We start from the raw sequence: 14623 nt of genomic DNA, 5'->3' as shown, positions 1-14623 counted from the left end.
AAAAATGTAAGAATTTGTTTTTCGTTACGAAATTTTTTTCATCTCCGTTCTGTTTTGTATAAATATGTTGAAAAATACATTTTTAAGTTTACAACAACCGAAATGGGTTGCAAGTTGTATGGATGTAGGTTTTACATGTTATTCAACTATAATTTCTCTCATTTTCGTTCCTTTAGGATTTAATTTTCATATTCTCTGTCTAATGTGAAAAATAGTTTACTAGTTCTTTGTTCTACTAAATTTGTTGTAGTTTCCAAATAATTAGTTGCGTAAAAATTTATTTTAACGACATGTCTGTAGCTGTGTAACTCATTTTAAAATTCATTCAATTAATCTTTTTCATAGCATTCATGGATGTGAAGACACCACCACAACGCGAGTGCGGCAATGGGTATATGCTATTACGTGAAGATGGTCAATATTCAACCCGACCGGGGCAATATTACTTTATATGTCCCACCGGTTTGAAACATCGGAACCAATTCTTTTGGTATGATGAGTATAATGTTGAAAAAGTTTATGGGAACAATGAACCATCATCGAAAAATGAAATGGGTTCAAATTCGTCACCAAATCCCACTTCTCCTTCTACGATTCGTCGACACACACAAGCATGCAATGCAGCTTGTAGTTCACAATCTTCTACTCAAAGAATGCCGATACAATTGACACGAAACAACACGTTGAAACTAAGTCGGTTATGCCATCGACCACATCTGGGATACCCATAATGCAGTGGAGCACACACATTTATCTGTGGAACAAGTTTGTTGTTGTTTTGGTTGCTTTTGCATATTACTTTGTTTAATGATGTTTCTCATGCTTGTTATTATTATTTCTAAGTAAGTAATATGGGGGTGCGAAATGGAGAAGATGTGTGGCACCTCAAACCTCGCCACGTAATCATACAACATGTGACGTCATATGCATAAAAAATTTCTTTTCGACGACGTAATAATATAATGCATATACGACAAAATAGTGCAATCACCACACTATCTATGTCAATGCAGCAAAAACAGTATAATAAATACATACACAACTCAAATAAGACAATAAACTATACTGTCTATATCTACTATCAACTACAAGACTGTTTGACTAGACACACCTAGTCCTTCACCTCTATCATGTCTCACAGCATAGTCCTGTAACCTGTCCAACAGAAACAGCCCCCAAAAGGTGAGCATACACAACAATCATCATCGTAATACATAACAGTTATATTAACAACAACATAAGATATAACTGAAATGATAATAGAAATATCCCATTTGCCGTTTCTGGACAATCGGCCATCATCAACCTCAACAACATCACACTGCAACAATAACATCGACGATACGTCGCACCCCAACTCCGGCGACAGCAATATCGTCGAACGAACAACAACATCGATGATACGTCGCACCCCAACACCGGCGACAACAATATCGTCGAACGAATAACATCAACGATACGTCGCACCCCAACTCCGGCGACAACATTATCGTTGAACGAACAACATCAACGTGACGTCTCCCAACAACGACAGCCAACAACATCAACAATAATAAACAACAACATGTATAATATCAAATCACCCATATCCAGTGATTTACCATCGTTTAACACAATAGTATTCATCCATATTAAATAATAACAACATATGCTCGTACGCCAACACGTACCTGATAATCGAGTATACATATAATCTGGCTATTTCTTTGATCCCGAGGCTTGTGATGTATCTAAATAATTCAACGACAATATCAGATCATTGTCACCATATCAACACAATAATAACAGCCTCAACATATAACATCAAATAGCCCAACAACAATTAATTCAAGAAAATATAAAACTCGATTATAAATTCGTATTGTTCAACAATTTAATACTCTGGTGTTTTTAATTCACAATACTACAATCAAATACACCCTAATTAATTAACTTCAAATAATGGGCTATTTTACAACATCCGTCAAATTACGAAAACTTTATAGAGCAGAGGAATATTAATTGGCAGGGATTAAGGTGCAGGAGTGTTGATGAGTTGTGCTTCTCCATGGAGATACAATTGGTGTGAGAATTCAAGTAAACTTACACTTCCATCTTGCTGCAGCCGAGGTCAGTCAAGTGTCTATGTTGTCTTCACACTTGTCTGGGTTATTTACAAACATGTAGGCAGATTGATGAGCTAAGCTTTAAATGAACTTTTGAATAATAATTCATTAGTTTCTGACTCCTTACGTCTGTCTTAATTTATAATTGTCATATACTGAATAAAAATAAATGTATATGTCTAGTGTTTGACCTATATTGCCTACAATATCAAATCAATCAAATTTGAAATCTTAGAGGATATGACATTAATTTTGGTAGATTTGTATGTAATAAATGCTTTTTGTTGTGTACTTAAGGGTGTGGTGAAGCATGAATTGCTGCATCCGAAAATAACACATCTTTTTTTTGTAGGCAAAATATTGTATGTGACTTTCCCTAGCCACTCTCAAGATTCTGTTACGAGCAAGTATATAATACCAGTGGTGTCCCTGTTATCAGATGAAGAAATCGATAGTGTTGATCTACCTCCAGAAGCATCAAAAACAAAAAATATGGTGGGTATGTCTCCTTCACTTTCGTTGAAGAAAACACCAGGCCGAACAACGAGTTTTAACCCTGTCGCCGACATGTACTACAAAGAACTAATGAAGCATTTAACAACCAAGAAACGTGGTTGTATTGAAGAAAGTAGCTCGAAGAAGAAGCGTCTTGCAACAGATAAGTATGTACCGGTTGTTATTATCGAAACATCGGACGACTCAAGTGAGTAAACATGCTTCTTCCGTAAGTGACGCGGTCTTGAAACCACCCTTTTGTTTATTTTGGATTGTATTATAGTTGTATATATCTACTCGATGGTTAGGTGGGAAAGATTAGTTTGGTTTTGTGGTGTGGCATAATGGGTTGTGTATGAATAATTATTAGTACGTTTGATGCTTAAGCTTCATTATTTTGTAATCAACTTATGATGTTTATCTATACATATTAGATAATTTTGTGTAATTAACAAATTCCAACCCAACGTAATAGTTTGAAGCAAGATTGCATGTTTACGAAATTGAAAGAAACAATTGCAGTATAATGTGTAGCTTGTGATTAAACATAATTTCGGAAACTGAAAGTATCATTGTTTATATCATTACTTAAACACAAAATTAAAATATAAGAACACATAGTAAACAATAGTGTGACTGTTTTACATTTCTTAACAAATTTGGGACCACTTATCAAACTTACAAATACGACTTGATCAGAAGTTAACTCACACCAACAAATGAGTCAACCAAATTCATGAAAAGTTTTACATGCACACAAGTTCATTACTTCAAAAAAATGATTGTATGGAAACTTAATATTAACCAAAAAGTGCCGCATGTAAACGCATAGCTTCAACCTCATCTTAGCAACCGTCTCACTAAGCTCAGTCTTCCGACATCACCCACACGCAAAAACAATGATAACTTGGCAGGTTTGTCTACCAATAACTCAATAACAATAACTTTCTCGTCTTCGCTCAAGTCGGGAATTGTTTACATAACCTATAACACATTGTCTTGTGCATTGCGCATCTTCTCATCCTCTGCATCTTTTTCTGTTGCCAATTGTTTGATAAGGTCCGTCATTGTATCTTTCGTGATGATGGAGAAATTATTTATGGCTTCCACTACCGCATCATCATCATCATCCACCAGCTTCCGTTTCTTACCCTTCGACTTTGCATTTGATGTTGGTCGCGAGGATGGTGTTAGAGACACAGACATTGACTCAGCACCTCCCTCGTCAACAGAAAACAATTCCTCGAGGCTCATACCTATATTGTTTGGTAGTTCAGGTGTCATTGTAAGGACCTCTTGAACTGATGCAGTAAAATGTTCAGCTTTGTCTCTGATAGCCCGATCATTACCAAATATTTTGCACCAATCATGGTAATACATCCACTTTTTGTGTCTCATTGATCTGTATTGTTGTCTGCCTAAGAATTTTATAAACTAAACACTGAGCTGCAAACTTTTTGTAAAGAAAAAAAGTCGAGAATATGTCAAACCAAAAAAATAACTTGACTAGTGCTTCCTATATATCGTTTGAAGCTTCAATGGTCTTCTGTGTGTCGTTCCATCAGACACCACTTTTACTTAGTATTGTCACCAAAGATCCATACAATTTCTTCTAGACATGCACTTTGGAGTTAATATGTGGGTTGCCACGTATGTTTGTTTCAGGGAATTCAACTTTCATACGATTTTCAAGAAAAGATAAATATCCTGGCCGAAATCTATTGCCGCTCTTCCAACCTTCTGCGGTAGCCTCTTTCAGTGCTTGTATCAGACACTCTTCTTCACGTTCACTCCAAATACATCTTGTCTTATCAGCTTTTTTGGCTTTGCCAACACAAATCTCCGAAGTTGCTCCACTTTCCATAACTAGGATGTTGCCACTGCCGTTGTCCTATTCTTGCAAAAAATACAGACCACTACTTAAGCATGTAAGAAGAAGCTCAATGACTAACAATCGCATTTTGTAATAATGAAAAAAACAACATTGTCACGGTAGAATTAATCAAAATCAAACAACATAAAATGCAATCATGTTTTCAACATTTAAAAGTAATGAACAGCAAATACCACAAGTACATCTCCTCAAAAGTTCAAACGAAATAAGTACACAAATCCGAATGTTTTAGTTAAAATTGTTCCACATAGACATTGTCAGGTTCTCCCTCCATGTATCCCACTCATCCGATGATTCGAAGCTGTTGATGAAATCATATTGTGTCTCATTGGCCAGACTTACTACATCATCATTCAATTCCTCAATTCGATCATCGGGCATTTCAGATCTGATGAAGTTATGGAACAACATACATGCTATTATGATTATGTTTTGTGTCTTCAATGGATAGAATGAAGGACTTCGAAGTATGGCCCATCTTTTTTTCAACAAACCGAAGGCTCTTTCGATTACGTTTCGGGCTTGTGCGTATCTCCAATTAAATAACTCCTTATAATTCTGTGGGCCATTTGCACGGTTTCCCCAAGTATCCTTATGATATCGTACTCGCCTGTACAGAGTCAGGAATCCCTCAACATTGGCATATCCATTGTCACATAGGTAATAACAACCTGAAAATAATAAATTTGTTATTATGTCATTAACATTATGAAGAATGAAATAACATTGTTTTCAAACAATCGTTAAAAAATAAAACTCACACGTAACAGTTAATAAGAAAAAAAATCATAGTAACAAAACATCTTGGAATTTTCATTGTCTCGTCACGAGTCATTGCATCTTTAAGAACTCTAGCATTTGCTGCAAATCCCTCCCACCCCGTAAGTGCGAACTTCACGTCCCGGTCGCAAATCCCAAGAACGTTGACTGCAATAGTACCTTTTCTTGTTCTATATCGTGCCTTGTCCATGGTTGGTACATGTATACTTATATACGTTCCGTCCAAAGCACCTAGACATCCCTGTACAATTTATGAATAATAAGTTAATATCAATGTAAAAATCACAATGTTCAGACATTGGTAGTTCAAATGTCTATCTTCTACAAGTAGTTAACAAGGGCTTGAGCTTACCTTGAACCATTTCCAAGATTCGTTGGTGCAAGCATCATCGACAGGGGATGGTTTCACCAGCACTATAGGATGCAACATGAGAATTGATCGGAGCACTTGATGGAAATGGGTGCTGATTGTATGGCCACTACATATGTAGTCATGACCAACAAGTCGAGTTTTCTTGTGATGAGCCAATATAGACAGAAACATGGTGACCTTCTATTCAATACGCACATATGTAGACTCGACTAGTCTTCCAACATTAGTTAGCAAGTAACACAATATGCATTCCTATTCATTCGCAAGTTGACCACACATTGAACATCTCCTATTTCAATAATACGGTGCAAATGGTTCATTTGCACAATTATTCTTTGTGTCATGCTATAGGAGACTATTGTTGTACGCGTCTTGCAAAGTTGTTTCGCACGTAACTTCATTCGATGTCGTCTCAAGAGTAACATAATCAAGAAGGAAGGACACATGATTTGGTGAAGCATAACAAAAAGTAGAATGCGTCTACGCATAATGGTCATCTATCGAAGATACTTCAAAAAAAATTCTAATTTAAAATGTGAGAACCCAAATTTTTGGACACGTAATTAATTAAATATAGACATGTATAAGAATTTATTTTCGAGTTATAATAAATTCGAAAATATAAATAATACATGGAAATCGAAATCCGGTGCAAGATACACGATAAATTAAGGCTGGACATCTACTAAATTTGGAAGAAAATATTACACACAAGGTAGAGTTTCTCAACAATGTAGCATCCTAATATTTAAAAAATGAGTATCTCGATAATTATGAAATAATTATCTCGAAATTATGGAAGAAATATCAATCGAATTATGGTCGGTTTTTTACATCACCCTTATAAATAGGAGGACCCTCTCATTCAGAATTTACATGAATTTTTCGAGTTCCTTCCGAAATTTTCGAAATTTTGCTCCTAAAATTCTGCACGAGTCATCAAAATTCTTTCGCAGTTCAGAAATTCGTTTCTCTCGCTCGGGTGCTCGGAATCCGATCTCCATCGTTCAGATTATGCTTTCATATGTTTTGAATAACATATCCAAATTTCAGCAAAATCCAACAGTTAGTTTTTGGTTATATCATTCGCAAGAAAACTGCTCAGATTTTAGGCGAGAAACAGCATACCTACGTTTTTTGTGTATAAACAGGTTAAAACCACTACCAAACCCGATCTCCACCGTTCATAATATATTTAACGTACTTCTAAACGTACTGTAAAAGTTTGAGCCCGATCCAACGGTTCAATAAGTTACAGCAAATTTTACAATGCGGCTGATTTTTCGATAGATGTGTTGTTGCGTTTTCGAAGCATGATTCTTCTCTTGTTTCCGAGTTCTTCACGTTTTCTTCCAGTCTAAGGTAAGTGGGCTTGTTTTAAAGATTAAACTTTTGTTTATGCATATTTATTTCGTTTTTTTGAAAATACGGTCGAGTACGTTCTTTTTTTACTTCGTTCTTGTATTGGTTGTCGTACGGTTTTGGACACTGTGAGGATTCGACTGTATATGGGTGGGAATCCCAACCATGACGTACTCTTACGCGGTGGGGGACATAACCGCTATGCGGCCTCGCCCCCTTAGAGGAGTAAAAATTAGGGACTGATATCAGTAAACCATAGAAAGTGGATGAATCTCAGTGCTGGTAAATGTTATGCATGTGATATGAATGATGTTATGTAAGTGCAAGTCATGTGATTTTCGAAATTATGCATGTTGTTATATTGTGCTCGAACGGCCCCCACTTGCTGAGTATTTCCCAAAATACTCACCCCTTACTCTACTCTCCCCAGATAAATCAAAAAAGAAAATCGAGGAGGATGAGCAAGATCGGTTTTGGGGCTGATAATAAGATGATTCAAGAAATTTATTTTAGTTTTGGCTTAGTAAGTTGTAAAAGCTTCCGCATATTATTTTTATCATTTTAAGAATCTACGTTGTAAAGACAATCTTTTGATTGATTATGAGTAATAAACTGGTTTTTGGTTTATATTGTACTACGAGGCTTGTTGTTTAGCAATTATGTGATTGTTAATAACGCCGATGTCAACTAACCCCGGTCTCGGGGCGTGACATAAAATGTGTTTGAAAATGCATTTATTAATACCCAATAGAATTTCATATATTATAAACGAAGACAGTATTGTAGGGTGACAACAAATTTCTTGTTTTTCAAGCTCCATAGAAGAATAATATTACAAATGAAAGATACAAAGGTTTCGTCAAACACAGAAAACATAAATACAAAACAAGACAAGATTGAATTAAACTATGTCAACCCAAACTAGAAAAAAACATATTTTTTTGCAGAAACCATAAACAGAAAGAAAGTTCATTTACCGATACAGCGAAAGCCTCCTCAGATTTATGCAAAATTTCGAAAATTACATCCGAAATTTTAACCTTACAAAAAAAATTTGACAACAGCTTCTGCAAATTCAAATGTGGAACAAAGAATTTAATAAAATAACCTGATTTCGGAAGATTTCACCGCAGACAACAAATATCTAAGCCACTCTCCTTTCTTCCTTCGTACGTTGTTGTGTAGTTGGGCGAAGACTCTTTGGTTGGGCTTTATGTATGGAAGAAAGGGTATTATAGGAAAAGCTATGTTTGACAGAAAGAAGGACTATTAATATTTGGCTGTGTCATGAGTTTATTTTAACAATGCTAGTACAATATAGTCCAATGGAGAGTAGATTAGGTGGGTTTAATTAAAAATGAACCAAACATTGGATAATCATAGAAAAAATGACACAAACCTACTTAATTCAGGCTACCAAACGCGGCGTTATAGTTTATTGTAAAAATAAATCATGTTACAAATTTATCTCTCAATTTCTGGTAATTTTTCTTTAGTTTTCTTTGTTTATGTTGTTGTATTTGTTTAGAATATTATAGCGGACAATCAAATTTAATATCCACAATAGTTGTGTTTTTAGAAGTTAGACTTTTCTCATTTTCACATAAATTAGTATATTGTTGTACCTGACATGCGCGCAACTCTAGAAATATTGTGCAGGAAGGTACAAAATATCAGGGTAAGCCCTTCTGGGAAGAAAACACAAGGAAGTTGATTGATTTGTGAAATTCATGAAAAAGTCTATACATATAAAACAATCTTTTAGGTTGCATTTATTTAGTGAGATGTGATTATACGTGAATAAATCATATCGAGAGTATTAAACTAAGTTTATAGAATATGAAATAACGATTCATAAGCAATAACATGTTTACTTTGATTTATTAATTTTATGACTGAAATTATAATTAATTGACGAGTTACAATTTTACCATATGTCTAAAATAAATAATCTTATTTTTAATTTTTATTTTTAAAATTAAGATTTTAATTTTTATTGAAGAAAGAACGTAAATTATTATTAATTAAAAATCTTAAGTTATTTTAATTTACCAAAATTATTGGATATAAATATAATTTATTGTTTAAAAAATAAAAATTAATAAATTGAATAAAAAATTCCATGAATGAGGATATTATTAATCACATCTTTTATTTGTGATAAATCATCAAATTTTAAAAGCTAAATTAGATAAGTATTGATGAGTTTTACAAGTTAACACTTGCCATAAAAAACAAATAAACATGAAATTAATAAAACTATTAGTCTAATCAAGTAAAGATAACCTTCTAGTTCAATAATAAAATATTCCTATTAATTTCGCATGATGAAATGGATAGATACTAATATTTGAGCTCATTTTATTTCTACTAAGAATTTATAACATTCTTACAATAATTATTTAAATAATTTTTATATAATTACTTATTTGTTAGCAATATAATTAGATTATTTATTTGAATAATGTGAAAAATACAATTATTCTATATTTTTTTAGATACATGTTTCAAATCTTGGCCACGAAATTTTAAAACTTTTTCCTCCTCTCCTTTCTTTGCCAAAAAAACAAGAAACTACTTACATTATTTATATAGTTCATCTAACACAAAAACCGTGAATTCCAGAGATACCCGCAACTCGGAATTTTGTTATATATATATATATATATATATATATATATATATATATATATATATATATATATATATATAAGCAATTGGACATGCTGCAATAACCTCATCAGATGCAAGAAAACTATTGAACTTTAAGATACCACACTAGATATCATAAACCTCTTTGCATTTAATTTCTAACAGATGTGATGTGTTTGAGTAGCATTTTGACCACATTAGGGGAAACTTTTGAAACTGAATGCCTCAAGCTTTGAATCTTTTCTTCAGTTTCTGCCTCCAGCCTTTTCAGTGTCGAATCCGAGCTCCCGCTTGACTACAAACAAACAAAATTTAAGCAATCAATGATACTTGTGCTGTATATTTCAGATTCAAGAAAATGGAAGAGAGGGAGAGACTTGAATAAAATAGATGGACAACCAACCTCAGAAATTTTCTTTTGGTGCTCGGATTCCAGATGGGATCGGTAGTTCGCGACTTCTCTTTCAGCTTCTTCCTTGGCCTGCCTTAATCTTGTCATCTTCACTGAAAATTATGTGCATGGAATATAAAATGAAAAATGTAATGATTTTCTTGAAGCAAACAAGAATTTGAGGCATGTGTACAGTTTCTAGCTGCCGAGACGATTTGTTGAGCCTCCTGTTCGGCAGTAAGCAGCATCTGGATGCCTCCCTGTCCTCTCATTGAATCCATTGAAACTACACCAACAAACGACAAGATCGATCAGGTGAAATGTTTGAAACGAAAGGACGACGAAGAAAGAACGATGATCCTATACCTGTTTTCCTGAGCAAAAGGTTGCAATATGTTTCTTGATGAAACTGGTGGAGAGGATCAAATGGTTCAGGACACAATGGATGATTGAACGTGTGATTATTTCCATAGAAATAGAAGGTTTCTGTTTTATGTAACTTTTACCAAGTCAATTCCCCATTAACTTAATGGCATTTTTTCTGTTTTTAGTGGGGCTTTTTTTTGGGGGGGGGGGGGGGGGGGGGGGGGGGGAAGGGAACAATAAAATATCCTTGGAAATATCCACATATATGTTGATCAGATTCAAATAAATTGTTCTTATCTTTAAAATTTTGTAAATAATAATTGACAGCATTATTGTTGAACTAATTGAGAACATTATATTTTCTATCAAACTGGCAAGTGTGATCCATCTCACTTAATTCTCATTTAAATTATTGAAAATCATAATTATGCAACAAAGTTGTTGAACTGAGTACGAGAAATTCAAGAAAGAAATGTGGCTCTGTCGCAGACTTTATCAGATTTGATGACTAAACTCTCTGCTTGAATCTTGATGCATAAATTTCACAGAAGGGAGTCTGCCCTGGTTGTTAATCTCTTGAAATAATTGACAGGTATCGGCGGCAGCTTGGTCCGGAACCGGGGGTGGCGCAGATAGTAAAGCCCGAAGATCAATACAATTACTTGGAATGGAGTAACATACAAAAACACAGCCCAGATCAATGCAAATACAATAAAGATAGATGTGGCTCTAGGATCTCTCCAGCTCAATAGAGATAGCACCCTCTCCCCTTGCATTGCCAAGTCTGCGACCACGGTTTGTACTCTTCCTGCGATGCTTCGCAGCCTGTCGTATCTCCTCCTCACTGTATCCGTGTCACGAGTAGTTGGGAATGTGTCGTTTTCCTCGTCTAGTTCATCAGGGTTAGCATCTTCGGCTTGAGAAAGTCGAGCATCCATGTGGGGCGGAAGCCTTGACCTAAACCTGAAGTTCCACAAACCAATGACAAATAGGTATAAGAAGATAGTGGGCAAGATCAGTTCTGGATAGCAGATCAGTATCATGAATAGTACGTGCACGAGGACCGTTGTCACTGGGTTTTTCCAGTGACAGATCCCATCCATCCATTTAAAGATTTGTGAGATGCCCGAAAGAAGCATCATTATGCGGTGAAAGTGGGCTTTGCTCCTTCTAAGACTCCAGACTTGGTAATCCACATCCAACAAGTATTCGACTACCTCACTTCTGAGGGGTGGTTCGGCACGGGATAACTTTGATGCCACAAGCACCATTGCATTGAGGCGAAGCCAGTCGATAGTGCCTAATGGCAATCGGTTGAACGTAATGCATCTTTGGGAGAAGTGGCCTTCCATATTGTGTCAGCATATTCGCCCAAGCGGTGCAGGTAAAACGTAACGCTAAGTGGAGCTCCCCGTTTTTCTTTAGACCAGCAGGAGTAAGAACCAGCAATGGATAGGAATGGGTGTATACTCGATCTATTTCGAGTGTGGAGATCCTTATTCGTATCTTTCCCAGCTTCTGATCCTTTTTCGGATCATCCTTGTTATTGACATGGCAATCATCAAACACAGCAATTGTGATGACAGGTACAAGGATCATATACTTCCCAAGTGTACTGCTCGTTCCAACGAGGATGTAGCGTGTCGAGCAGCGTTCTGGTTCGAACCCATTTGTTCCCATACTTAGCCACACAAAAAGCATCCGTCAGTTTACCCTCTTTAGCTTTCGCTGCCAGCAGGTTTCGAGCACTCAGAATACCGATTTCAAGAATTCCAATGCTTGGCTTTCTCAAAATCTTGGATGATGGCTGAAGATCGCTGCTAAATTGCGTGGACTCATCCAGAACATGGTAACCAGCATCTATGCAGAGCCGAAGAAGAATCCTGCTAGCAAATTTCTCCCTCCGCATATCTAATTCCTCTGCCATTGCCGGCTTGTGGAGGGCAAACCACTGCGCATCTGGAAGTTTACCTATCTCTAATCTTTGAGGAATCTCCCGAGTCGGTATGATCACCCTTCCAATCACTTCAACCTTGCCCCCTCCAACCTTATCCTCCACGCTGAAAATTATGTACTCATCAAAAGGCTCAGATGCTATAAATATAAGCTCCTCATTCCACTCAGGATTAGTGCTCTTCATGGGAGCACCCCTCGTCGCCCTTCCCTGACCCCCAAGACGTACATTCACAAAAGTGTCGGGTTGTCTTCCTGGATCCGAAGCCACGAGGTCTTGCGCTGAGATGATATGCGCTCGGAGATAATACATATTGGGAGAGAAATACACTTTCGAACGTGTGCTCGCAAGGCTTTGCTGGCTTAAGCCATGTGCATCGGAGTGCCAAGCCTCTGGGAAGGCTTCATCAGCTTGTGTTCCCATCCAAACCGCAAGCATGATCTCTCCTCGTTTAAGTATCTCCCCGTTTCTGTGCTCCAGTCTAAACCACTGAGGAGCTAAAGGACTGTCCGGGGGCACACGAACAGGCACTTCGGAAACATCAAACACATATCTCCCCACAAAGTCATCCATTGAAACATCTTTATCTTTAACTGTAACTTCAATCAAACTGGACTGGAGTTTCTCTTTGGAGAACGCGAAAACGCTGTCCCAAACTGGGTCCTGATTCTTCTCCAAATAGCTCGTCACCCCTGTATAGTTACCGATCTTCACCACGACGTATGGATCGAGACTTCCGGTTATGTCCTTCACCGGAAGATCTCTAGCCTTGACAACTCTTACGAACAAATAATTCATCTGCTCCACCATATCATAAGTGCTCGCAGTCTTGTCCCTTCCCCAATAGCCCATTCTGGCTGCCAAAGGAGGCTTAGTCTCAACCACTCTATACTCGGATTTCTGTTCAGGAAATTGCATTTGCATCACAGTAGTAGCCGAAGAAACCGGTGCAGCCTGAGCAAAATCGAACCGGGATTCCTCGAAAAACGGCTTTCCAGCCGGCGGCCGAGGAGGGCCACCTCCACCAGTTCCCAAAGAGTAAAATCTCCTGACATTCTTTTCCTTCTTTTTCTTCTTGTTTCTCTCGTAACTCTCTTGATAGAGATACTCGTCATCAATCCTACTGCCATCGGAATCCCTCGGAGGAATGATCCCTTCTGTTCCTTCATGATGATGATAATGACGACGATTTCCGACAACATCCACCGGTTCCGAAACCTCCTCCAGGGGATCAATATGATGGAATCCATCAACACCCGCATCCACTGCATATATTTTCAAAGCAATGTCACCCTTAACATGAGAAAAGATACCTCTTTTATCAAGAGGATACCTCTGAACCACAGCCTCCTTCTCCGAAACAGGAACAGACGAGCCAGAAATCCGAACCTTTCCCAGAAAACTTTTGTGGTGGCCATGTTTGTTCTTATCACTGTACACAAAAACCTCGACAGCTTCAGCATGAAAGTCTCTAGGATTCTTGATATCGAACACGAGCTTTTCGTCCCAACACGGGTTGAGATCTTTGGATTTTGTGGAGGTCCTTCGGCGTTGATCTTGAACTTCAACTTCCACAAAAGGGCTGGCAGAACCATTCCCATCTTTAGGCATGAGATCACTCGCTTCAAGAACTTCGACCACTAGTTTCGCCATTGATGATTATTAGGCTGAATTCTTTGCACGATCAGTTACTGTTGCAAACAAAATAAAACAATATACGTAGAGATGAAGAGGCGGAGAAAAATAAACAAGGTTTGAGTTTCTTTTCGCGCAATGTTAAGACAGAAAAAGACGTCTTTTGTAAGGAGAGAATCGACCGGGGCCAAGTCGAATTCTTCGTTAATAATCATGTTGAGTCAGAGTTTTATTCGACGAATATATTTATGATTCAAGAATTTATTTGAGTTTTTATCGAACTTAAATTTTTTAATTAATATTAATGAAGTAGTAAAAATACAGATTGCAAGTGGAGTAGGTCTCATGTGAGACCGTCTCACAGACGGGTCAATCCTACTCATATTCATAATAAGAAGTGTTTGTGCTAAAAATAATTAATTATGAAAGCACAATTTAATTTATGAAGCCCAATTAAATTATAGATCCGTCAAATATTGCGGGCTAATTCCTATCGAGTCCAACCGGTCACAAAGCGCTAAAGATGGAAAAGATCGTGAGGGAAGAGGGAGATCGTGGAAAGACAGAAAAGATCGTGGAGCGTATAGGAGGAGATCATGGAGGAGTGGAAGAAATC

The 14623-nt window shown here is 36.9% G+C and overlaps 1 protein-coding gene and 1 pseudogene across 1 annotated transcript; both read right to left on the bottom strand.

The window, feature by feature from the left end:
• Positions 1-9715: 9715 nt before the first annotated feature.
• On the bottom strand, positions 9716-10584 carry LOC140819388 (V-type proton ATPase subunit G-like). The gene is made up of 4 exons (XM_073179465.1): positions 10419-10584; positions 10246-10338; positions 10065-10165; positions 9716-9956 (listed from the first exon to the last, which is right to left on the bottom strand). Exons 2-4 carry the CDS (start codon positions 10331-10333, stop codon positions 9813-9815), a joined length of 333 nt encoding a protein of 110 aa, XP_073035566.1. The 5' UTR covers positions 10334-10338; positions 10419-10584; the 3' UTR covers positions 9716-9812.
• A 56-nt stretch (positions 10585-10640) lies between these two features.
• LOC140819387 (multiple C2 domain and transmembrane region protein 6-like) lies at positions 10641-14204 on the bottom strand (annotated as a pseudogene).
• Positions 14205-14623: the final 419 nt, after the last annotated feature.

The sequence above is a fragment of the Primulina eburnea genome, chromosome 18 (genome assembly GCF_022965805.1).
Source record: "Primulina eburnea isolate SZY01 chromosome 18, ASM2296580v1, whole genome shotgun sequence".
Lineage (NCBI taxonomy): Eukaryota > Viridiplantae > Streptophyta > Magnoliopsida > Lamiales > Gesneriaceae > Primulina > Primulina eburnea.
The sequence above is the reverse complement of the archived record's forward strand: the minus strand, read 5'-3'. Positions and strand labels throughout refer to the sequence as shown.

Bases quoted from the DNA above. Each gene is read 5' to 3' on its own strand.
- LOC140819388 (XM_073179465.1), bottom strand. From the start codon at position 10,333: ATGGATTCAATGAGAGGACAGGGAGGCATCCAGATGCTGCTTACTGCC. The intron at 10,166-10,245 runs GTACACATGCCT...CATAATTTTCAG, and splicing joins CGTCTCGGCAGCTAGAAACT to TGAAGATGACAAGATTAAGG. The intron at 9,957-10,064 runs GTTGGTTGTCCA...GTTTGTTTGTAG, and splicing joins ACCAAAAGAAAATTTCTGAG to TCAAGCGGGAGCTCGGATTC.